The sequence below is a fragment of the Muntiacus reevesi genome, chromosome 4, assembly GCF_963930625.1.
Source record: "Muntiacus reevesi chromosome 4, mMunRee1.1, whole genome shotgun sequence".
In the NCBI taxonomy this organism is placed as follows: domain Eukaryota; kingdom Metazoa; phylum Chordata; class Mammalia; order Artiodactyla; family Cervidae; genus Muntiacus; species Muntiacus reevesi.
In genome coordinates this window covers 150,118,063-150,144,205 of record NC_089252.1, presented here as the reverse complement: position 1 = coordinate 150,144,205, position 26,143 = coordinate 150,118,063, and the positions used below count along the sequence as shown (strand labels likewise).

Genomic DNA, 26,143 nt, shown 5'->3' with positions numbered 1-26,143 from the left:
GTAGCTGATAAAGTTTAATGTATTAGTTCTATACATATTTCATCAGGTCAAAGGTCTCCTTTAGTTCCAGATTCTCAGTTCTAATATTGATGCTTTAAAACAGCAAGAATTTCAACTTTCTTAAAGTGCCAATTACTATGTCTTTGTTTAGATTTAATATTCTATTTCAAAATCATCATTTTTATTTTATAAACCAACAGGCTTACCATCTCTTGAGATCCTTGAAATTAAACAGAGTAGAGTAGACATGTTTAATTTCAATTTATCCTAGTGTCCCTAATGGGAAGCCATTAGGCTCTGGGCCATGAAGATCATCATTTCCATGAATCTTTCTGCCCTAGGTAAAGTAAATGCTATGAAATATCCAGCAACTAAATTCAGTTACTTACTCACTTTAAAATCCTCATACAGCTTTTGTTTTAAATAACCACAGAATCAAAATTTTAGAGTTTAAAGAAATTCAAACTAATAGTGACTTTGGATATAGGTATTTTAAGAACATGAGAAATTCCAGGAGTGTGTCTAAAATAAATATACTAGACTATTATATACTTTACTTGTCTCTTACGGAGAATTGCTTCAATGCCTAAAATATTATGGTGACAGTAAATAAATGAGTTCTTCTTGGTTCTTGATAACTACTCCATATCATATTTTAGTGAATCTTGAGTACAAATCTCAGATACTTAAGCAGAACTTCTGAAAGAGAAGACTAGGAAGGTGACCCTGAATACATTTTGTACTTTTTCTTACTATGTAGATTTCCAATCACTGTAAATCTCACTTTTGATTTCTAACTTCCTACTAGAAGTGAACATTAATAAAATTTAAAACAATGGGTCAATTTTTAAAAAGTATTTTTATTTTAGGCTATCTCTTGAAGTATTTAGAAACAAATTAAGAGTTCAGGATCCTTGCCCTGAATAACAAATAACCATTAATTAACACAGTAATTTAAATGAAAGAATATACATGAAAGCCTTATTAGCACAAGCCTGGCCAGTAACAGAGACTGAATATGGACACTTATTGCTAAAACTGAAATCCAAAGTAAACTACATGCCTCTCTTTTAAGAACAGGAGGCTGAGGAAAATGAGAAGAGAGATCTTAATAACTAATGGCCATGAATAACTACAGCAGTGAATATGAAACGCTTCTATTTGTCAAAGCGTTTATATACCTCAAACATATCTAATTTTTTATCATACCAATAAAAAATTCAAACTGAAAATTTAGTTCAAATCCTAAGTGATTTTGTTAACCAATATTCATTTATTATTTATAATGAACATTTTATTAAAAGACTGTGCTCTTGTTACTGCTCAACTTAAATGGCTTATTTAACTGATGTATGCTATTCCCATTATGGACAATGAGATATTTCAAAATACTCTGTTTATTCTCTACTTCCAAAGTTAACTACTTTTGTTTAAACAATATCCCAATTCCCCCACTCTCTAACACAATTAATGGTAGTACAGCAGGTAAGTATTTTCTTTTTAAAGCAATTTGGCTTCAATAAAATGTTTATATACAAAGAAGAAACACAAAACAAGAAAGACATTACATGAGAGGAAAGTGCTGATTACAACATTATGTATGTAATCAAGTATTTTCAACCTAAAAATATTCAGCAAGAGTTAAAAAAGACAAGTTTAGCACTATCTAGTAGAATTGAATATGTACCTCGTAGTACCACTTTAAGATTCACACTCTAGAGAAACCTGAACTTGCACACCATGATAAAGCTAATGGTTGTATCAAAAATACATGTAGTGTAATGAAGGAGGTGAATCAAGTCTATTTTATATATTCTCATCTGCAGAGAAAAACACACACTCAAATCACGGTTGCTGAACCTATTATGTGGTCACTGCATACAATCTTACAAAAAGCATCAAATTGAAGACTTCTGCCCATCTAGTAACTGTTTCTCTACTGGAAGCAAAAATGCTTCTACTTTTAAGATACCTAATCACAGAGCAAACCATGGTGCACTAAATTTAACACAGATGAAATCATTAGTTGGGTGGCAGAGAAAAATATGCATTCTCATTTCATTAGTAAACACTCCTGCAAACACACAGGAGTGTTCAGAATTAAACTATATAATTAAACTCAAAAGATTTTTTCCCGAAATACATTTTCACCTATCCTGAGTCCTTTCTTGCCAAAGACCAGTTTAGACTTTTATCTAATTAGAACTGTTTCAAGTATGCTATTATAAATTCGAATGGTATAACAAATCTTTTTTTCCTCTTCCCAGAACTTGGCCATAGTCAGTACAGTTATGTTCTCTTTTCCACACTATTAATGAAATATATGTAAGACACAGAACTGTGAAAACCCCAATTATGCAAAAGGCAATTAATTCTAATGTGCTTAAGGACAACAAACAATTTGAATGCAGCTAATACTAAAAATATTTTTAAGATTTATTTCCTTTACTAACTTTTACACACTGACAAATTACTAACTCAAAAAATATAACATGATCTGTGTGACAAGTTTTCATTTCACAATTCACAACAACAGGGCTCATAACGAATACTCACTGTACAGTAGTATGATCTACTTGGCACAAACTGTATCAACATAATACATTAAAAGTCTCAAATTTTTCTATTTCTCAATCATTTGCTATCTATGAAGACCTCAATATATCTCTAACTTTGAAAATAGTTCATAATACGGGAATTAGAAAATGCAGTTATAAATTTATTTCTGCCTCTTAAGCTATGAGACCTTGGCCAAGTTATAGAACACAGAATCCAACTTTCCTCATCTGTAAAATGTAAAGACACTGTTACATCTGTTCTGGTTATCCCACAAGGCAGATATAGGAAAGAAACTTAATAATCTATATAAAAATTCTCTGAAAAATATAAAACACAAAGCAGAGAGAAAGCATTATTAGTAGTAAGCAGATATAATCACAAGAAGGTCAAGTACACTGAAGATGAATTACTGTGTTTCTACCAGAAAAAAATATCTAAACTATTTTCCAATAATTTTTTTAGGTATGCATTTATATTTTTGTATTACAAAAGCACAAAAAGCTGAATATATAAAGTTTAGAAGAGAATAGTCAACAAAATTGGAGCAATACAGAGACATTCGTCCTAAGTGGAAAAAAACACATTACTGTGAAATAATTTGTGAAAGGCAGTATCAAGTCTTTAGGTAGAATGAAATCATGCTAGGGAATTAAAATACAATAATATTTAATACTCAGACTCACCTCTGCCCATTTAAGAATACAGGTCAAGCAGAAGACATGATTACAGCTTTCTGGAAAACCAATTTCCTTCTCTAACAGGCAACTGAGACATATTGGACATCTATCAGCTTCACTGTACAACACACTAGTAGTAGCAGTATTATCTTTGTTTTCTTCACCTATAAAGTAAAGCAGTCACATATGCTTTCAATTTCGCCAGATCAAATGACTTATGTTTCTGGTAGTATGATGGACTTGATTACTCTAAAGGGCCCTCCTTCTACAAAGCAATTAGATCTTAGATGCACTTTAAGAAACAAACTCCTTGAGCACAAAACCTCCAATGTTTACTAATTTAAATTTAAGGAGGAGTGAAAAGAATTTTTCATGAATTTAATTTTAAAACAATAATCATACAGTTCAAATATTTAAAAATTTAAAAAACGTTATAGTAACAAATCTCCCAAGCAAATCCATCTGTATGTATTCAGTTCTACCCAGTGCAACAAGTAACAACTGTTAAGCTTGTTCTGTGTTCTTCCAAAGACATAATGGAATGTACACACAAGCAAATCCTAATACATATTCTTTTAAACCTCCTTCTTCAGACAAATGCTAGAATACTATACACACCAGTTTGAGTTTTTTGTTGTTGTTTCAATCTAAAGATGGGACAACCACTTGTTTTCAAACAATGAAAAACTTGTTTCTCACTTTTAATAGTATATCAATAAGATAAGTTCTTAAAAATGGAATTCTAGACCAATGCATCTGTACATCTGTAATCTGAATAGATAATGCCAAAAATTATACCCCTTAGGGTTTGTAACTCATTTAAAACACCTACCAGCAATGTAACCAACACAGAGGAAGTAAGCAGTGCTTGCGCAAAAGTGAAAGAAACTCCAAGATATGACATAAAATAAAACAAAAATAAAGAAACAGTCAGCTAAAATGTGACCAGTATATGCCAAGCAAATGGAAAAGCTGAGGTCACCCTGAGAACATACGTTCATACTAGTGTTTAGATCTAGAGACTAACCTTTAGGACCAACCCAGGTAGGGAAACTGACTCTGGGAGATTCCCCTTTTAAGCCAAGACCCTCAAATGGGGTTAAAGTGGTCCCAGCATGGGTTCAGAAAAAAACAAATACATATAAATCCTCGGAATGATAACATCCCTAATTTAGGTCCTCAGGATTCCACACCTCATAATCAAACATCACCAAGCCAAAGAAAATAAGTTGACTTGAGATTTATTTTTATATTTTACATACTATATTCATTATAAATTTATTTAGATATCCACTGGCTTCAAACATTAGAACTTTCAAAGACTACACTATTGTTGTTGTTTAGTTGCTAAGTTGTGTCTGCCTCTCTGCGACCCCATGGACTGCAGCACATCAGGTTTCCCTGTCCTTTGCTATCTCCTAGAGTTTGCTAAACAGTAGATTAGACCCAGAAGAAAAAAATATCTGTGAACTAGAAGAACTGAAGAAACTACCCAGACTCTAACAGACAGAAAAGGAGATGTACTCTGTGAAAGAAGGTTGGAAAATGAGGTCAGAACAAAGTCTAACACATTAACTGAGGTTTAGAAGAAGAGAGTAAAGGGCAGGCAATAGTTAAAGTAGTAATGGCTGAGAAATGATAAACAAAAAACACAACCCAACAGATAAAGGGCACACAAGGTATACTAAATAGGAGAAAAGAAAATAATCCATGTCTAGAAACAATGTTGCCAAACTGTACAACATCAAAGATGAAAACAGTATCTTAAAACCAAAAAGAGGAAAAAGACAGATCATCTACAAGGGAATGACAATTAACTTGAAGGGACGTTTCTTGACAGCTAGTAAGAAAAACTAGAAAATAGCCCAAAAGGGGGAAAAAAAAACCAAAAAACCAAACTTCAGAGTGCTAAGAGACAAAATAAGTAATTATCAATCCAGAATTGTATTATCATTCTTTGAAAAGCTTAGAAGAGGATAAAAATTTAAAAACACTGAAGCATTTACCACCAATAGACTTTCACTAAAGGAACTCTTAAGATTTTTTTATTTCCCAGAAAGAAGAAAGGGAATGAAAAAAAAAAGAAGACAACAATGATAAAAACAAATGAACGACCAAAAAAAGTCATTCTGAAATCAGCAGGGAGCAAAAATTTAAGAATAAAAGGAGTTCAATGAAGTAAAAACCATGATTGATTGCAAACAAGACATGAGAAGAGCCAGAAAAAAAAAAGTGTGCACTTCTTATTTAGGCAGCTATTTCAGAGTTTAAGAACAACGAAAATTTGTAAACAAAAAAATATGTACTAACAGTTTGGAAACACGAAGTTTTGCTTTCAACACAAAGCTTTATAAAACTTAAGTTACCTTGCATATCTTCATAGTCCTGATCGCCCACATTTAGGGTACATATAGTTTTCTTCTTCATTTCTCCTTGAAAAAGGATTTCCTACAGGATGAATGATAACAGAGAATTTTTATGTTTGCCTTGTACACATAATATACATAATTAATTTGTTTAAATCCCAAACTCTAAGAAATTATTTTACACATAAAAGAACAAAATATGAATCAAGTCAGTAAATTTTCTGGATAATCCAGTATACTTTTATACTCCCTGCCACCAAGCACAGTCTTTCTGAAAGGAGAAGCCTTATACATGTATTAAGTAACAAAGACTCATGATAAATTTTGTGGTACAGACATGAATAAAACTGGAGCTTAGAGAAAAAGAGATCAATTTGGACTGGAGTTTTTATTGAAGTTGATAGGTTATGTATTTTAAGAAGCTTAAACACATTTAAGCGGCAACACAGAATGAACTAATAAAATAGCATATAGGTGGGCCAATCTGACAACTAAGAGTAAGTGGTACAAGTGTAACCGTGTGTATACACTGAGGAGGGATGGGCGTGTAAGCCAAGAAGTTCATCTGAAAGATTACAGTGAAGGTAACGAGAGCAATATAAATCAAGCTGAGCTAGATTAAAGATGGATCTCTAGTGACTGAGAGGTTTAGATTCAATCTTATAGATTCCTCTTAAGATTGACATGATGTAAGCAATATACACGAATCTTCTAAAAGAATGATCTGCAAAGCACAGAATGGGCTATAGAGGGAGAGATCAGAAGCAGGGAAGCTTGCACAGCTAGAGTAACTGGCTGTGAAATGAACAGAGAAGCAAGATGTTAAAGAGCTGAAGTATTTCCAACATTTGGTACCTACATAAATACAGGGAAAGAGTAAAAGATTACTTTGACCTAGAGAACTAGGAAAATGGTGATTATAAGAGACAAATGAGAAACAGTAAAGAAAATTAATTTGTTAGTTAAGGGGAACAAACTTATGAGGTAAAATTATTTTTTAAATCAACTCTTAGAATTCTAGGGCTTCCCAGGTGGCTCAGTGGTAAAAGAATCCGACTGCAATGCAAGAGACCCAGGAAACTCCAGTTTGATCCCTGGGTTGGGAAGATCCCTGGAGGAGAAAATGAAAACCCATGAGTATTCTTGCCTGGAAATTCTATGGCAGGCTACAGTCCATGGGGTCACAAACAGCTGAACCCAACCGAGCACACATGCACACTTTAGAATTCTTTCTTGGATTATTGCAAGACAAGCAATTGCAAAGAACTATTCAAATATATTTTGGAATATCTAGGCATAAGAACCCACTAAGTTCATCAGTTATGAGTCGCCCATGTGTGTATGAAGTAATTTTTCTATTAGAATTTTAAATAATGTAAACCTGTGAATTTCTACATTAAAGATTATATATTGCCTAGGAAATTTCTCTATTAGGCTAAGTAAGGAGAAATGCAAGGGCCTATACTTTGACTCAAAACCCAACCAGAAACTAACATATATAAGAATAATTTAAAGGTTTTAATAAGTTAAAAATTGGAATTTCAACTCAGTATTAGTTACTTTTAAACTGTTAATTCAATCACAGTCTGCCTTAATAAACGTAGAATGTCAAGAACAAAAGGAAAACTTTCCACTCAGCCTACATACACAACATTTGTTATACTTCTGGTGCTATTCTTTAGGTATCATGTAACAGTTTATCAAGGTAAATACACTGACTTCTCCGAGTGAGATGGGCCAGGAGGTTTTAAGCAGAGGCCAGCTCCAAGACCACTGCATTCATCTAGAGGGGGAGATTACAGCAGTTTGTACTAAAAGGAGAAGCAAGGGTGATAAAAAGTGCTCAGATTCCAGCAGTTTTCAAAATACAGCCATCAGGATAGACTGAATGTGGCATATGTGTTAGAGAAGATCCCAGTATAACTTCACAGTATTCAGACGTGAGTAACTAGAACGACAGAATTGTTGAGATAAAACACTTCAAAAATATTCAGAGAGTCATAGGTTGTTGTCCCACTTGATGTTTACTCAGAAGGACAGTATCAATATCACTTGAGAACTTGACACAAATGCAAGATACCTCAGGCAGCACCCTAGCTAGTGAGTAAGAATCTGCGTTTTATCAAATTCTGTGTAAGACTCATATACACAGTAATGCCTGAGAAACACTTACAAACAACTTCCAAATCAAGCTGATTTTAGAATTATATTAAACTTCCGTATGATCTATAATTGAGTATAATTCATTTGGAGAAATTCGTAGCATACCATCTCTCCCATTATGACTGAGAATTCAAAAAAAATTATAACTTTGTCATAAGCAAATCCATGCTTATGACACTGCCTAGCAATAACAAGAAAACAAGCATCAAATGCAAACCATTACTATTAAAGCAGATCTTCCATCCAAATTTGTCTTAAATAAAACCAGGAAGCGCCTCCAATTAACTACTCAAAAATTTGATACTCCCTCTAAGGATGTTACTAATATTTTTATTTTCCCTTGAAGAAACCATAAATTAAAAGGCTATTTTTCAGTGATGCATGTGTGTTAGGGAGGATTCTATCTATTACTATAGGCCAGCAGTCAAAAGCTGGCTAAGTATTTTCTGTAAAGTTTTGTTGAAGAACAGTCATGTTCATTTCTTTATATTTCCTATGGCTGCTTTTGCACTACAATAGCAAAGTTGAATAATTACGACAGAAACCATGTACTTGGTGTGAAATAAAAATATCTCCTGACATATTAATCAACAAGAAATGACATAGCCATCAGCAATTTCTGGCCTCTATGTATGAATGCGGACTCCCAAAACTGTGATCCAGCAGATGCTGCCAATCCTTGCGGTGACTGCTGAGGAGTTGGGGGAATACAAGAAGCAAGGTGAACAAGGAAACAAGATTGGCCCCAGATGGCTGAGATGAATATGAGAGAAATTAATTCAGTGAGCCCAGAGGTTTGCATCTTCCCATATACAGAATGCTAAATTTCTTAACTTGATATCTGATCTCTGATGTTCAGACTGCCTGCTCCCTTTGTTGCAAACTTGTATATAGCCTGACTGCCCCTCCTGCCTCCTTGGAGCAGTTTTCTCAGAAATACTGAGATGCTCTCTCCCGGGCTCAGAGTCCTAAACATTCCCACCAAATAAAATAACTCTACTTTCAGGTTGTGACCTATTTTTTTGTCGACAGTGGCAAAGTCTACAATAATTATGGTCGGCCCTTTTCAGAAAAAGTTTGCCAACCCTATTAAAGACTATGAAAGGCTGCCTCTTTGGAGATGTGGCTCCATCTCTCACTGCAGAGCCCCTCAAGCTTTCTTAGGTATAGGCTTGATTTACATTTGTATTCAACTGTTACCACAGCACAACAGCTACTTATTACACATCTCAGTCAATGCTTCTGCAATGGTTCCTTGAGTTTCTTTAAAAATTGCCTGAAGGCTATATACTTTTGTTGATTTATGTACATTTATTTTATCAATCTGGCTTCTAGAGTTTTCAACTTGTTTTCAACTCGGTTTGCTTCAGAGTAAGGTTGAGGCAATTAACTCTTTCAGCGTAATAATTATTTTCTTTCCAGCTTCTTTGCTACATAATCAACTGATCTGCTTCTGATCTGTCACTGTTAATTTTTAAATCACTTACAGAATACTCCCCTTAGTATTTTTTCCTACCTGATTTCCACCATAAAGCAATCTTACTAAGACTTTATAAACAGACCTGTTTGCCTCAAGAGAGCTATTTTGACAAGCTTTTGTTTAGAATATTCTTTATTTGCATGTTTGGTGCTGGAGCTGTAATACTAGCACTCTTCAGTACAGATAGTAATGTCCTGTTGGCACAGGTTTTAGAAAAAAAACTGTCTGCATTCAAACACTAACTAGTCTGACACTTACTAGTAATGTGACAACTTCTTTAAGCCTGTTTCCTCATTTACAAAATGGAAATAAAGTAGTAACCATTTCAGTCATTATGAAAATCAAATTACATAAACACATAATTCATTTAAAGTGTTCAGTTCAGTCGCTCTGTCGTGTCCAACTCTTCGTGACCCCATGAACCACAGCACGCCAGGCATCCCTGTCCATCACCAAGTCCCGGAGTTGACCCAAACTCATGCCCATCAAGTCGGTGATGCCATCCAGCCATCTCATCCTCTGTCGTCCTCTTCTCCCCCTGCCTTCAATCTTTTGCAGCACCAGGGTCTTTTCCAATGAGTCAGCTCTTCACACCAGGTGGCCAAAGTATCGGAGTTTCAGTTTCAACATCAGTCCAACATCAGTTCAACATCAGTTTTAACATCCAGGACTGACCTCCTTTAGGATGGACTGGTTGGATCTCCTTGCAGTCCAATGGACTTTCAAGAGTCTTCTCCAACACCACAGTTCAAAAGCATCAATTCTTCTGCACTCAGTGTTCTTTATAGTCCAACTCTCACATTCATACATGACTACTGGAAAAAACCACAGCCTTGCCTAGACGGACCTTTGTTGGCAAAGTGATATCTCTGCTTTTTAATATGCTGTCTAGGTTGGTCATAACTTTCCTTTCAAGGAGTAAGCATCTTTTAATTTCATGGCTGCAATCACCATCTGCAGTGATTTTGGAGCCCCCAAAAATAAAGTCAGTCACTGTTTCCACTGTTTCCCCATCTATTTGCTGTGAAGTGATGGGACCAGATGCCATGATCTTAAGTTTTCTGAATGTTGAGCTTTAAGCCAACTTTTTCACTCTCCTCTTTCCCTTTCATCAAGAGGCTCTTTAGTTCTTCTTCACTTTCTGCCATAAGGGTGGTGTCCTCTGCATGTCTGAGGTTACAATGTTCAGACAGCACAAAAGAAGTACTCAACAACTAGCACATGTGCACAAACAAATGAATAACTCCCCACCCCAAGCAGATTTTAGGTATACCAAAGGATTCAAGATGATAAATCTGTATGACTCTCATTAAGAATAGACTTTCATTATTTTTACAAACAAATTTGTAAAACCCCTGTATTACAAAGACTATCCACATATGGAAAGAATGATATGAGTAAAAAGTTTACAAAACTTAACCTATCAAATAGTTCTTCAAACAGAACTTACACAAGGATAAGTAAGTTACTTACTCTACATGGACATTATTTATCAAGATTCTGGTTTATCTGAAAATAAAAATGTTGAAGCAAGACACAAAATCTAGGACTCACACAGTAAAGAGCCCTAGGATTTTTGTATCTTACTTTCTACTTTATATAGGCATAGGAAAAGAAACACTAAATGCTGTAACATATGGCTGTCTGTGTACTCAATTGCTCGTGTCTGACTCTGTGTGACCTCATAGACCTCAGAGCCTGCCAGGCTCCTCTGTTCATGGGAATTTTCCATGCAAGAATAATGCAGTGGGATGCCATTTCCTTCTCCAGGGGATCCTCTCAACCCAGGGATCAAATCCACATCTCTTGAATTAGCAGACAGATTCTTTATCACTACACCACCTGGGAAGCCTGCATCATATGGCTACTCCAGGAAAAAAGAAAAGGTCATGTTTAAGTAAAGTTCCAACCACAATTTTCTAAAACTCTCGTTTAGTTTTTAATAAGTATACATTATTTACGAGGTTTCTTACCTTTAGGATTCTTCAGGTCGAGCAGTCAGGGAACCGGCTTTCCATCAAAGTTATCTGGAGAGGGAATTATGAAAATTAGTCCTATTTCACTTCACTTTCAACTTGGGTACAAAAAAAAGGAGACTAGGAAAGTACAAAGAATTACTTATTACAGAGGGCCACCAGATGTGAGTATAATTTATTTAGAATGTAAAACATTTTAAGAGAATGACTATATGCCTGTAAATATGAAGACACACATAGGTCCTGGAAGTAAACAATAATGAAACTATTTTGCTCAGGGAAAGAGAAGCACAAGAAATCACATTTCAGCATATAGGAGAAAACCAACAGAAAACAAAGTAACGGAGAATTAGAAAAAAAAATCTACCCCAACAAATAGACTTAGTCTCATCACCTAATAAAGCAATGTAGAAAAAGATACACAAAAGATATTTAACCAGCCCATAAATTCAACAACTATTAGTATTTAAATTATTTCCTGAACTCCAGATTTTAAGTATCCTTAGCCAGTAATCACATCTCGCTTATTCCTCTTTCTCAACCAGCCCCACAGAACTCCCCACATTTCCACAGTCTGCCTATTTAATTCACTTAGTATCTAGTCAGCACTCCCTCTTTTCTAGGCACCACCAGGCCTTAAGCACTGACACACCTGATTAAAAAAAAGTAACCGCATAGCAGGTGCTACAATGGCAGCAAGCACAGGGCATTACAGAAACACACAATGAGCACCATATCCTTGCAACATATGCCTTTGTAAAAGAGGCTTCTCAACTGGGACCAAAAAGATTTAAAATGCATTTTCCTAACTCTCCTCCTCCCTACCCAATACTCTGTACCATTATAGCATTTCCATCTTTAAATTAAGGACTCAAAATTTGAATTGTCAAAGTAAACATGATAGTGAAGATCTTAAATTTCATAATTAATGAAGGATATACGCAAATAGGTAAAATGATTTTTTGATAATTTTACACTTTCTCTGTGGAAGTGACAACTAAGCAAACATGAAAGATACACGGTACCTAATTCCACACAATAAAGTTTTATCCCCCAAAAAAGCTTTTCAGACTAATGTCTGGACATACAGGTGAAAAGAAGTATCTATTCTTTCTTGAAATTTTATAACACAGTACATTTTCATACAACTTATCTGAACATATTAATATCTAACTGAACATCATGAAATTAAAAAAATAACACACCAATTTCCCTCTATTCATGATTACAATAGTTACATATTTTTCCAGCATCAAATTTAGTTATAATATCAAACAGTAAAACTGAAGTGGATATAAAACTCAGAAGACTTACAATCAATCTTTTTTTTCAACTTTTGCTTTATTTACACACTTTGATGAAAGTGAAGGAGGACAGTGAAAAAGTTGGCTTAAAGCTCAACATTCAGAAGACTAAGATCATGGCATCTGGTCCCATCACTTCATGGCAAAGAGATGGGGAAACAGTGTCAGACTTTATTTTGGGGGGCTCCAAAATCACTGCAGATGGTGACTGCAGCCATGAAATTAAAAGAGGCTCACTCCTTGGAAGGAAAGTTATGATTAACCTGGATAGCATATTTAAAAGCAGAGACATTACTTCGCCAACAAAGGTCTGTCTAGTCAAGGCTAAGGTTTTTCCAGTAGTCACATGGATGTGAGAGTTGGACGGTGAAGAAAGCTGAGCATCGAAGAATTGACGACAGAAGCCGGGAGCTTTTGAACTGTGGTGTTGGAGAAGACTCTTGAAAGTCCCTTGGACTGCAAGGAGATCCAACCACTCCATCCTAGAGATCAGTCCTGGGTGTTCACTGAAAGGACTGATGTTGAAGCTGAAACTCCAATACTTTGGCCATCTCATGTGAAGAGTTGACTCATTGGAAAAGACCCTGATGCTGGGAAGGATTAGGGGCAGGAGGAGAAAGGGACAACAGAGGATGAGATGGCTGGATGGCATCACCGACTCGATGGACATGGGTATGGGTCAACTCCGGGACTTGGTGATGGACAGGGAGGATTGGCATGCTGCAGTCCATGGGGTCGCAAAGAGTCGGACACAACTGAGCGACTGAACTGAACTGATGGTCTTTATGTTTAATCCCCTCAAAATTCATGTTGAAACCCTAACCCCTAAGGGTAGACAGCACTGTTAATAAGTGGGGCCTATAGGACATGCTTAAGAGGGTAAATTGCTCATGAAAGGGATCAGTGCTTTAGAAAAGAGGCTCTAAAAAGATCCCTAACCCCTTCCATCTCAGGGAAAATCTGAGACCTGGAAGAAGACCCTCATCCAGCCATGACAGCACCCTGTTCTCTAACTTCTAGCCTCTAGAACCCTGTGAAATAAATCTGTTCTTTATAAGCCACCCAGTTTTGGTGTTTTGTAATAGCAGCCCAAACAGACTAAGACACATGCTCTGCTTTCAGGTACTAATGCACATTAGTCCCTGGAAAAGCTTTTCTAGTTCAGTTTTCAACAGGGTTATTGGGTTGCTTGTCAGTACTTGATCAACAAAAGCAATTTTGAGGAATCTTTCCATATTCAATTCTTTCATCCTGCACCTATATACAAAAAAATGTTTTGTTTTCTCAGCACTGTTTACTGATGAACAAACAATTTTATGTCTTGTTGTTTATCAGGTAAAATGAAAATAAAGAAGCTGAAGACATCCACATTTATAGGTTTTATAATAAAACCAGCTCCATATATCAATCCAGGAAGTAAAAATATGTCTTCAAAATGTCTCTAATAATCTTGCAATGTCTCCAACAGCAAGTGAATGTCAAGAAGGTCCACTAATATGAAGCATGTCGCATCATATTATGCTCTATAATAACCAATAACCTAATTATTAGAACAAATCATTTTTTAAAAGTTAAGATGAATAAAAATAAAACATTTTCAAAAAAGCAAACCATTTAATCCTTGGGCATAGATTAAAACATAGATTAAACTGAAATAGAAGAAGTTTTTCAAATGTAATGTAATTTTGGAAAATCAGAGTTCATGAAAACTATGCTGTTACTCAGAAAGAGAAACTAATGTTCCTATTTCCTTCTACACTTAATGTAGCATAATCTCCTCAATAAAACTTGTACTGTTATACATGCCAGGATCATATATATGTTGAAAAAAATAAGATATAATTGCCATTTTCAACTATAAAATAAGAAAATGCAAGCTGACGTAACATTCTAAAACACATAAAAAGTGAAAAGGGGAAGTTTCCATTCTATGTGAAATGGATTAACTACATTCTATCTTGTTAATAACCTCACGGAATGAAACTATAAATTCTAGACGGAATGAATGGAGAAGCTAACTGAAAGCTAAAAGTGAAACAGTAGCAGGAAGCTTGGGGAAGAGTCCCAGATCAGATAGATTATAAACTGGCAGTGCGTTTATAATTATTTCCCACCAAACTTTGCCCCAAAGTTAGGCTTTATGAAACCTGAAACCTATAAAGTGACCACTGTTACAGAGAGAAGCAGAGACACAGAGAGGGGAAAAGAGATATGCACACTGGCACAAGCAAGCATTCACATGTGCTCTAAGAAAAGCCTCCAGCTCTGCCTAAGGAGCAGGAAAGGGGTCTCCTAATACTCAATAGTGAGAGAAATCTTTGCTTTTTCCTTTCTGTTCTTCATTCCCCATGGGCCAGTTCCCAAGCAATCCTATGGTGCTGATGGCTGCAAGAGTAGCAGCAGAGTCACCATAAGCCTAAAACTCTTAGGGAAAGGCACCATCCATAATGACTGAAGAAACTCTGGGTTACTCTCCTTGATTATTCTCCTGCCTTCTGGTGTTTTGGCTTCAGGTGCGATTGTGGAACGTACCCAACACAGTGGAGCAAACAAAGACCTAGCTTTCTAGCCAGAGGACAGAAAGGTGTGTGTATGTGTGTAGGGAGGGAAGGGGGTAGTTTCAGGGATCTAGAAAATACCAAGGAAATAATAGAGAGCTTGAGACAGTAATCTGTAAACTGTTCAAAATGTCCAAAATACATTTCAGAACTACTTGACATAAAGAGAACCAAAAAATTTCAAATACTCACCTATGTCTGCTTCATTGACTATGCTAAAGCCTTTGTGTGGATCACAACAAACTGGAAAATTCTTAAAGAGATGGGAATACTAGACCACCTGATCTACCTCCTGCAAAACCTGTATGCAGGTCAAAAAGCAACAGTTAGAACCAGACATGGAACAACAGACTGGTTCAAAATTGCGGAAGGAGTAAGTCACGACTGCATATTGTCACCCTGTTTATTTAACTTGTATGCAGAGTACATCATGTGAAATGTTGGGCTGGATGAAGCACAAGCTGGAATCAAGATTGCCGGGAGAAATATCAACAACCTCAGATATGCAGATGACACCACTCTTACAGTAGAAAGTGAAGAGGAACTAAAGAGCCTCTTGAAGAAGGTAAAAGAGGAGAGTGAAAAAGTTGCTTAACACTCAACATTCAAAAAACTAAGATCATGGCAACTGGTCCCACCACTTAATGGCAAATAGATGGGGAAACAATGGAAGACTTTATTTTTGGGGGCTCCAAAGTCACTGCAGGTGGGGACTGCAGCCATTAAATTAAAAAACGCTTGCTCCCTGTAAGAAAAACTATGACAAATCTAGACAGTGTATTAAAAAGCAGAGACATTACTTTTCTGACAAAGGTCTGTATAGTCAAAAGCTATGGTTTTTCCATAGTCACGTATGGATATAAGAGTTTGACAAGAGAGAAGGCTGAGCACCGAAGAACTGATGCTTTCAAAGATTCTTGCGAGTCCCTTGGGCTGCAAGGAGATAAAACTAGTCAATCCTAAAGGAAGTCTACCCTGAATACGCATTGAAAAAAGACTTATGCTGAAGCTCCAATACTTTGGTCACCTGATGCAAAGACCAGACTCACTGGAAAAGACCCTGATGCTGGGAAAGACAGAAGGCATGAGAAGAGGACGACAGAGGATGAGATGGTTGGACAGCCTCACCGACTCAATGGACATGAGTTTGAAGAAGCTCCGAGAGACGGTGAAGGACAAGGAAGTCAAGCGTGCTGCAGTCCATGCAGTCACAGAGTTGGAGATGACTGAGGGACTGAACAGCAACATGAGGAAAGACAATGCACAGAAACCAATGCCAAGAAGACACAGATAGTAGAGCACCGGGTGAACTGTCTGACAAAGATTTAAAGCAGGCAATAAAAATGTTTCAGCAAGTAAAAGCAAATCCTCTTGAAACACATGGAAAGCTAGAAAATCACAGCCAAGAAACAGAAGATATAAAGTACCGTCAAATGGAAATACTGGAACTGAAAAATGCAATAACTGAAACAGAAAACACACTGGACAGACTCAGAGCAGAATGAAAATCAGTGGACTTGAACACAAGAGCAGAAACTACCCAATCTGAACAACACAGAGAAAAATATTGGGGAAAAAATCATTAGTGTCTCAGAAACTATAACAGGCAAGAGTCAATTTTGACTCTGGCAAGCTAGATCTATGCCTTTGGCTGCTTTTGTTATTATAATTACAAATAATGGCCTGCTTCAGAGAACCCTGCCCCCTCTGCCTGACCCTTAACCTAAAATGCCTTTGTTTAGCTCACAGAGATACTCTAACCCTGCCCAACTGTGAATGACCCTAAACAATAGCACACTCCCCTGCCTGAGGCAGTGTAGAGAAGACTCTACACATGGACATCACCAGATGGTCAGCACCGAAATCAGATGGAATATATTCTTTGCAGGAAAAGATGGAGAAGCTCTATACAGTCAGCAAAAACAAGACCGGGAGCTGACTGTGGCTCAGATCATGAACTCCTTATTGCCACATTCAGACCTAAATTGAAGAAAGTAGGGAAAGCCATTAGACCATTCAGGTATGACCTAAATCAAATACGTAATAACTATACAGCAGAAGTGAGAAATAGATTTAAGGGACTAGATCTGATGGAGTGCCTGATGAACTATGGACGGAGGTTCGTGACACTGTACAGGAGACAGGGAGCAAGACCATCCCCAAGAAAAAGAAATGCAAAAAGCAAAATGGCTGTCTGAGGAGGCCTTACAAATAGCTGTGAAAAGAAGGGAAGTGAAAAGCAAAGGAGAAAAGGAAAGATATACCCATGTGAATGCAGAGTTCCAAAGAATAGCAAGAGAGATAAGGAAGCCTTCCTCGTGATCAGAGCAAAGAAATAGAGGAAAACAACAGAATGGGAAAGACTAGAGATCTCTTCAAGAAAATGAGAGATACCAAGGGAACATTTCATGCAAAGATGGGCTCAGTAAAGGACAGAAATGGTATGGACCTAACAGAAGCAGAAGATATTAAGAAGAGGTGGCAAGAATACACAGAAGAACTGTACAAAAATGATCTTCACGACCCAGATAACCACAATGGTGTGATCACTCACCTAGAGCCAGACATCCTAGAATGCGAAGTCAAGAGGGCCTTAGGAAGCATCACTATGAACAAAGCTAGTGGAGGTGATGGAATTCCAGTTGAGCTATTTCAAATCCTAAAAGATCATGCTGTGAATGTGCTGCAGTCAATAAGCCATCAAATTTGGAAAACTCAGCAGTGGTCACAGGACTGGAAAAGGTCCATTTTCATTTCAATCTCTAAGAGAGGCAACGCCAAAGAATGCTCAAGCTACCATACAAATGCACTCATCTCACACGCTAGCAAAGTAATGCTCAAAATTTTCCAAGCCAAGCTTCAACAATACGTGAATTGTGAACTTCCAGATGTTCACGCTGGTTTAGAAAAGGCAGAGGAACCAGAGATCAAATTGCCAACATCTGCTGGATCATTGAAAAAGCAAGAGAGTTCCAAAAAAACATCTATTTCTGCTTTATTGACTATACCAAAGTCTTTGACTGTATGGATCACAACAAATTGTGGAAAATTCTGAAAAAGATGGGAATACCAGACCACCTGACCTGCCTCTTCAGAAACCTGTATGCAGGTCAGGAAGCAACAGTTAGAACTGGACATGGAACAACAGACTGGTTCCAAACAGGAAAAGGAGTACGTCAAGGCTGTATACTGTCACCCTGCTTATTTAACTTATATGCAGAGTACATCATGAGAAATGCTGTGCTGGATGAAGCACAAGCTGGAATCAAGATTGCCAGGAGAAATACCAATAACCTCAGATAAGCAGATGACTCCACCCTTATGGCAGAAAGTGAAGAAGAACTAAAGAGCCTCTTGATGTAAGTGAAAGAGGACAGTGAAAAAGTTGGCTTAAAGCTCAACATTCAAAATCTAACATCATGGCATCCAGTCCCATCACTTCATGGCAAATAGACAGGGAAACAGTGGAAACAGTGGCTGACTTTACTTTTTTGGGCTCCAAAGTCACTGCAGATGGGGAATGCAGCCATGAAATAAAAAGACGCTTACTCCTTGGAAGAAAAGTTATAACCAACCCAGATAGTGTATTAAAAAGCACACATTACTTTGCCAACAAAGGTCCGTCTAGTCAAGGCTATGGTTTTTCCAGTAGTCATGTATGGATGTGAGAGTTGGACTATAAAGAAAGCTGAGCGCCAAAGAATTGATGCTTTTGAATTGTGGTGTTGAAGGCTCTTGAGAGTCTCTTGGACGGCGAGGAGATCTAACCCGTACATCCTAAAGGAAATCAGTCCTGAATGTTCATTGGAAGGACTGATGTTGAAGTTGAAACTCCAATACTTTGGCCACCTGATGCGAAGAACTGATTCATCTGAAAGACCCTGATGCTGTGCAAGATTGAAGGCAGGAGAAGAGGACGCCAGAGGATGAGATGGTTGGATGACATCACTGATTCAATGGACATGAGTTTGAGTAAACTCTGGGAGTTGGTGATGGACAGGGAGGCCTGGTGTGCTGCAGTTCATGGGGTCGCAAAGAGTTGGACAGGACTGAGCAACTGAACTGAACTAACTGCCTGAGGCTTTCCATATTAGGAGGTATTTACAACAAAAGGCCTTTTTACTTTTTTCCCACACCTCCTTCCCCAACCCATCTCTGATCAATAAGAACCTGGCGTCCAGACCCCAGATAAGATGCTTATTTTGAGACATTAATCTGTCACCTTCTCAGTCAGCTAGCTTTCTGAATAAAGTCATGTTTCTTGCCTCAACACCTAGTCCCTCGGATTCACTGGCCTCTCCTGCAGCAAGCAGAGCAAGTTTGGTAACAAATTTGGCAAGCCACTCAGTAGCCTTGCTGCTCCTGGCTAGCAGGCCCAGATCAGGGAATATTGAGACGAGGCCCTAAGCAGCTGTTGGGACCATTGACAAGTATAACTTGTTGAGTCTGTGAGAAACCTAATTTTTAATCCAACCTCTTTAGTAAACTGATGGATTTTACACTGTTGTACCTGACTCAGTCTGAAATCTTGAAATAAGAACTGATGCCTGTATGTATGTGCTATTGTCTTTGGATAACATTGTCATGGCTGAACTATAAAAGAGCCCTATTTTGTTGGCTTAACCAAAAGTTAGTGTAACTAACTTTGTAACTAACTAACAAAAATTAGTTTTACAAACCAAGCAATTCTAAATACAAGAGAAATTAAGCTAAATAAATTTCAGGTTTACGTGAACTGGGAAATATTCAATATTAAATTGGTACCTGGAATTAATGTTGAACTTGGTTGATCTAACAGGCATGTCCTGAGTCACAACATTAAATGGAATATTAAGTATAATACTTACATTGTTCCTGAGTTTAATATAAGCTAAATAAGATTTATTATATCTGTTACAAATCTGTCAGCAAAGAAAGTAACTCAATGTGAAGAAACTTCTGAGGAAATAAAGTGCAAATGAGAAGAGATCAAAGTGTACTTTTACAAATATATGTTACAGGATCTCTCCAGACATTCTGTAACTTAAAAGCTAAAACTGGGCTAAAGTAAGTGATGAAAGGTTTATGGAAAATGGACCCCCAAAAGGGTTTTGTATGTGATCAGTAAGGATTGGCTAAGTTTAAAACAAGTTTAATTGAGTAAATGAATCTTAAAGTAAGCTGGTGCAAAAGTAAATTTGGCTTTTCTCTCTGTTAAAAGTCATATTTTCTGAAGATGCTAAACTGACTTTGATAGCAGATTATGTTTATTTAGATTTTAAGTAATCTATTCAGTTCAGTTCAGTCACTCAGTTTGTCTGACTCTTAGCAACCTCATGGACCGCAGCACGCCAGGCTTCCCTGTACTTCACCAACTCCCAGAGATTGCTCAAACTCATGTCCATCAAGTCAGTGATGCCATCCAACCATCTCATCCTCTGTCATCCCCTTCTTCTCCTGCCTTCAATCTTTCCCAGCATCAGGGTCTCTTCCAATGAGTCAGTTCTTCGCATCAGGAGGCCAAAGTATTGCAGCTTCAGCTTTAGCATTAGTCCTTCCAATGAATATTCAGGACTGATTTCCTTTAGGATTGACTGGTTGGATCTCCTTGCAGTCCAAGGGACTCTCAAGAGTCTTCTCCACACCACAGTTCAAAAGCACCAAGTCTTCAGCACTCAGCTTTCTTTATGGTCCAACTCTCACATTCATACATGACTACTGGAAAAACCATAGCTTTGACTAGATGGACCCTTTGTTGATAAAGCAATGTCTCTGCTTTTTAACACACTGTCCAGGTCTGTCATAGCTTTTCTTACAGTGAGCAAGCATCTTTCATTTTCATGGCTGCAGTCCCCATCTGCAGTGATTTTGGAGCCCAAGAAAATAGTCTCTCACTGTTTCCATTGTTTCCCCATCTATTTGCCATGAAGTGATGGGACTGGATGCCATGATCTTAGCTTTTTGAATAGTGAGTTTTAAGTCAGTTTTTTCACTCTCCTCTATCACTTTCATCAAGAGGCTCTTTAGTCCTTCTTCACTTTCTGACATAAGGGTGGTGTCATCTGCATATCTGAGGTTGTTGATATTTCTCCCTGTAGTCTTGATTCCTGTTTGTGCTTCATTCAGTCCAGCATTTCGCATGATGCACTATGCATATAAATAAACATGACAATATATAGCCTTGATGTGCTCCTTTCCCAATTTGAAACCAGTCTGTTGTTCCTTGTCTGGTTCTGTTTCTTCTTGCCCTGCATACAGGCTTCTTAGAAGGCAGGTATTCTCATCGCTTTCAGAATTTTCCACAGTTTGTTGTGATTCCAGAAAAACATCTACTTTTGCTTCACTGACTACACTTAAGCCTTTGTGTGGATCACAACAAACTGGAAAATTCTTAAAGTACTCTCTATGTTTGCCTTTGAAGTCTTTTATCGGCCCTTTGGCTAAGTTTCACCATGACCCATGGTCCTGTTGTATTCTGAAATGTATTCTTGGGATGGGTGTTCCTTTGACAAGACTTCCCAAATCAAATTATAATAAAGTTCCTTTTACCTTTTGCTAGCTGTGGAGTGCTTCAAAGGTCCCTGAAGCACCCCAAGGAGAGATGTTAAACTAATTAGGTTCACTTGGTATGTTAAACTGTAAGGAAGGTGTTGTCAAATAATAAATTTTAAGTTATACGATAAATAGCATAGATATCTAGAGATTATAGAGTTTCTAAGAATCTGGTATGTCCTGGTAGAATATTATCAATCATAATTCTAGTTATTTCCTGAAAGTGTCGTATGTCCTAACAGTAAGCAGGCTGCTTTGTCAATGGGATTGTAATCAGATGAAAACTGTGCCTTTTTTGAGTCTTTAGTAGATAGTTACAGCTAAAAATGTTTCCTTTTCGAGATTTATAAAAAAGACTTTGGATCTATACACGTTGCTGACTTTCAGACCATAAAGCTGAACCAAGTAAGAAACTGAAGAATTCTAATGCGAAACCTAACAACTTCATAAAGTTGTTAACAAAAAAGATTAGTTACATAGGACTGAGTAAACAAGTTAATATGGCTATAACTTTTATGGTTTCTATCTAAAAAGATTACTGGTTTAAATCTGTGCTTTCCAAGTATAAGGAAAACCTTCTCCTTAAATTAATTATGACTTAACGATAACTTGGTAAATTATACTTTTGTGAGCAAAATTGAAATATTTATCTTTTTTTGTCTCTACCTGGTTGATCCTGCCAGTAGCATATGCTTGTCTCAAATATTAAGCCATCCATATCTAAGTATGCATGGACTGTGCAGTGAAACTGCAAATAGCTCATTAAATCAGTTATGGCTCCTTTGATCTCTCAATTATTGCAACTGGATTACAACTAGTTACACTAATCATTGTTTAAATTTGCTCCTTGTTTTCAAAATGTGCTTGTTGTCTCCTTGCTGCACTATGCCACTGTCAATGTTACTAAATGCATTATTTATAGTCTAATTTATAAAACTGTTATCTCTTGCAATAACCAATGCACAAATCAGGCCTCTAACAAAACGTCTATGGCTAAATATTTTGGGGAAAGAACTCCAATAGTGTGATTCTAGGTACTGGAAGAAACAACAAGGGAAAATGTTTCCTGAATAATATTAAGTTAGAATCTGAAGAATTTTAACTATTGATGGGGCCTGGTCCAAAAGTTAACACCTAGAGTGACATAGTAAAAATTTTCACCTGATTTGGGATAAGCCTCACAAGGCTGTGGGACAAAATTTGATCATGAAATGTCTCCCAAATATTGGTCAAATTCCTGACCAAGAGGGGAGGATCTGAGAAATGGAATATATCCTACAAGCCCTTTAAAATAATCCAATGAACCTCAAGGAAAGGGAATCAGAGAGCAGTCACTCCCTATAGTGAACCATGAGGAAACTCTGGGAATGCAGAATTACAGGCCCCAGATAGTTGATTATAAATATATAGGTATTTACATGTAAGTGTTTTAATGAAACCTGACTCTTGCATCTTCCCATGGATAGAAGAGTGCTAAATTTCTTGAGATGCTGCCTCTTGGATCTGAAGCTCAATATTTCTAAGTCTACATGTATAAAGTGAACACTTATCCAAGGGGAACAAAGGAAGACAAATCTCAACATCTGGAAAGCTGTCATTGATGGCAGACATTCCCAGAAAGATCCTTCTGACACAGCAATTAGAAGGGTCATTGTCCCTTTTCCCACAAAATTGTGGAATGGACTTTTGACAGCAGGGAATTGTATCCAGCAAGAGTCAATTTTGATTCTCGCATACTAGATCTATCTTTTGTCGCTTTTTTTATTATAATCACACATAATGGCATGCCTCACACATGGGCTTCCCTTGTGGCTCAGCTAGTAAAGAATCCTCCTGCAATGTGGAAGACCTGGGTTCGATCCCTGGGATGAGAAGATCCCCTGGAGAGGAAGGGAAAGGCTAAATTCAGTCACTCAGTCATGCCCAACTCTTTGCGACCACATGGACTGCAACACGCCAGGCTTTTCTTTCCATCAACAGTTCCCAGAGCTTGCTCACAGACTCATGTCCATTCAGTCAGTGATGCCATCCAACCATCTCATCCTCTGTCATCCCCTTCTCTTCCTGCCTTCAATCTTTCCCAGCATCAGGGTCTTTTTCAATTAGTCAGTTCTTCGCATCAGGTGGCCAAAGTAGTGGAGTTCAGCTTCATTTTCAGTTCTTCCAATGAATATTCAGGACTGATTTCCTTTAAGATTGACTGGTTTGATCTCCTTGCAGTACAAGGGACTCTCAAGAGTCTTCTCCAACACCACAGTTCAAAAGCATCAATTCTTTGGTGCTCAGCTATATAGTCCAACTCTCACATCCATACAAGGCTACTGGAAAAACCACAGCTTTGACTAGATGGACCTTTGTCGCAAAGTAATGTCTCTGCTTTTTAATATGCTGTACAGATTGGTCACAGCTTTTCTTCGAAGGAGAAAGCATCTTTTAATTTCATGGCTTCAGTTATCAACTGCAATGATTTTGGAGCCCAAAAAACTAGTCTCTCACTGTTTCCACTGTCTCCCCATTTATTTGCCATGAAGTGATGGGACCGAATTCCATGATCTTAGCTTTCTGAAAGTTGAGTTTTATGCCAACTTTTTCGTTCTCCTCTTTAACTTTCATCAAGAGGCTCTTTAGTTCTTCCCTTTCTGCCATAAGGGTGGTGTCATCTGTGTATCTGAGGTTATCGATATTTCTCCCAGAAATTTTGATTCCAGCTTGTGCTTCATCCAGTCCAGCATTTTGCATGATGTACTCTGCATATAAGTGAAATGCTGGCTACCCACTCCAGTATTCTGGCCCAGAGAATTCCATGGACTGTATAGTCCATGGGTTCACAAAGAGTCGGACATAATTAGCCACTTTCACTTTCAATGGCATGCCTCAGGAAACTCTGCCCCTTCTTCCTGACCCTTAGATTAAAATGCCTTTGTTTAGCTCACAGGGAAATAATCTGACCATGTCCACCTGTGAATAACTATAAAAAACTAACACATTCCCTTGTGTAAGGCTTGCCATTCTAGGAGATATTTAGAAGAATTAAATGGTCTTTTTACTTTGTTTCCACACCTCCCCCCATCTCAGATCCATAAAGGAACCTGGCATCCAGACCTTGACAAGATGGTGATTTTGAGGCATTAGTCTGCCACCTTCTCTGTTAGCCATCTCTTTCCAAGTAAAGTTGTATTCTTTGCCTCAACACTTTGTCCCTCTGATTCACTGGCTTCTCAAACAGTGAGCAAGGTGGACTTGGATTCAGTAACAGAACCTGTGGAATAGTACAAAACCCTAACATTCACGGTAAGAACTTAAGAAAGTGAGGAAAATAAGTTTGGGATGGCAAGGGGATAAAGAAAGGACAGGAAAGGAAAGGAGAATAAGAAAAGGAAATAATTGCTGGAAACTCCCCAATTTGTTGCAAGACATAAACCTCTATATTCAAGGAGCTCACAAACATCACACAACATAATTCCAATGAAATTCATTACTGGACAAATCACAGTCAAATTGTTGAAAATTACAAAGGAAAAATTTTACAAGTTGACTGAAATAATAATGCATTACTTATGAGGGGAAAGTAGGTTAATGATTTGAGTAACTGATTTCTTTCAGAAACAACATAGGCCAGAAGTAAAACAACATTCTTAGTTTAAAGTGGAGAAGAATTTAAAAAATCTATAATCTTCCAACTGTGAAATTATCCTTAAAGAACAAATATGGAATCAATGAAATTGAAAACAGAGAACCAGAAAAAAAGAAATCAATAAAACCAAAAGCTCATTCTTTGAAACTGTCAATAAAAATGAAACTTCTGGGAAGACGAATTTAGAAGAAGAGTGCTAAATAGATCTAGTACTATTTAAAGAAACTGAATTTGTAGCTAAAAGTCTTTCGAAAAAGAAACCTTCAGGCCCAGTCAATTTCCCTTGTGAGTTCTACTAAGCATTTCAAGACATAACACAATCTATTTCCCAATTTATTTCATAAGTCCAGCGTTACCCTGATACCAAAATCAGGCAAAGATAGTACAAGAAAAGAACAATGGACATACTGAATTTCCTCAAAATAATCTATAATACATACATTTACACAGTGGAATACTACTCAGCCACAAAAACTAATGAACTGGTGTTTCACTCAACAACTCAGACGAATCTTAAAGGTAATAAACTGAGTTAAAGAAGCCAGCCTCAAAAGGTTACATACTACTTAACTGCATTTATATGACATTATCAAAACAGCAAAATGTAGTACTGAAGAACCATTATTAGTGGCTGCCTGGGTTAGGAGAAGGTTAGACTACAAACACAGCACAAGGGAGTTTTCTGGGGTGATGGAACCATTCTGAATCTTGAGACTGGTGGTAGTAATAAAAATCCTATACATGTATTAAAATTCACAGAACTACATACCACAAAAAGGTCCATTTTACTATATGTTAATAAATGCCAAAATGTTTTCAAAGGCAAAGACTAATATGGAGAGCAATTGTGGGCTAGAATATGAACCAATTTTTTTCAACAAAGGTACTTTTTTCA

At 37.1% G+C, this 26,143-nt stretch overlaps 1 protein-coding gene across 3 annotated transcripts in view; it reads right to left on the bottom strand.

Annotated features, from left to right (window-relative positions):
- The window catches only part of SCAF11 (SR-related CTD associated factor 11), an 89,820-nt gene that overhangs the window by 47,290 nt on the left and 16,387 nt on the right, over positions 1-26,143 (bottom strand). For 2 of the 3 annotated variants that reach the window (XM_065934567.1, XM_065934568.1), the window contains exons 2-4: positions 11,219-11,272; positions 5,603-5,684; positions 3,243-3,400 (exon numbers count right to left, since the gene is read on the bottom strand). In XM_065934567.1, the coding sequence (XP_065790639.1) occupies positions 3,243-3,400; positions 5,603-5,663 (219 nt within the window). In that variant the 5' untranslated portion in view covers positions 5,664-5,684; positions 11,219-11,272. Of the gene's footprint in view, positions 1-3,242; positions 3,401-5,602; positions 5,685-11,218; positions 11,273-26,143 lie in introns of those variants that run through there. The other variant, XM_065934569.1, reaches the window with a different exon arrangement.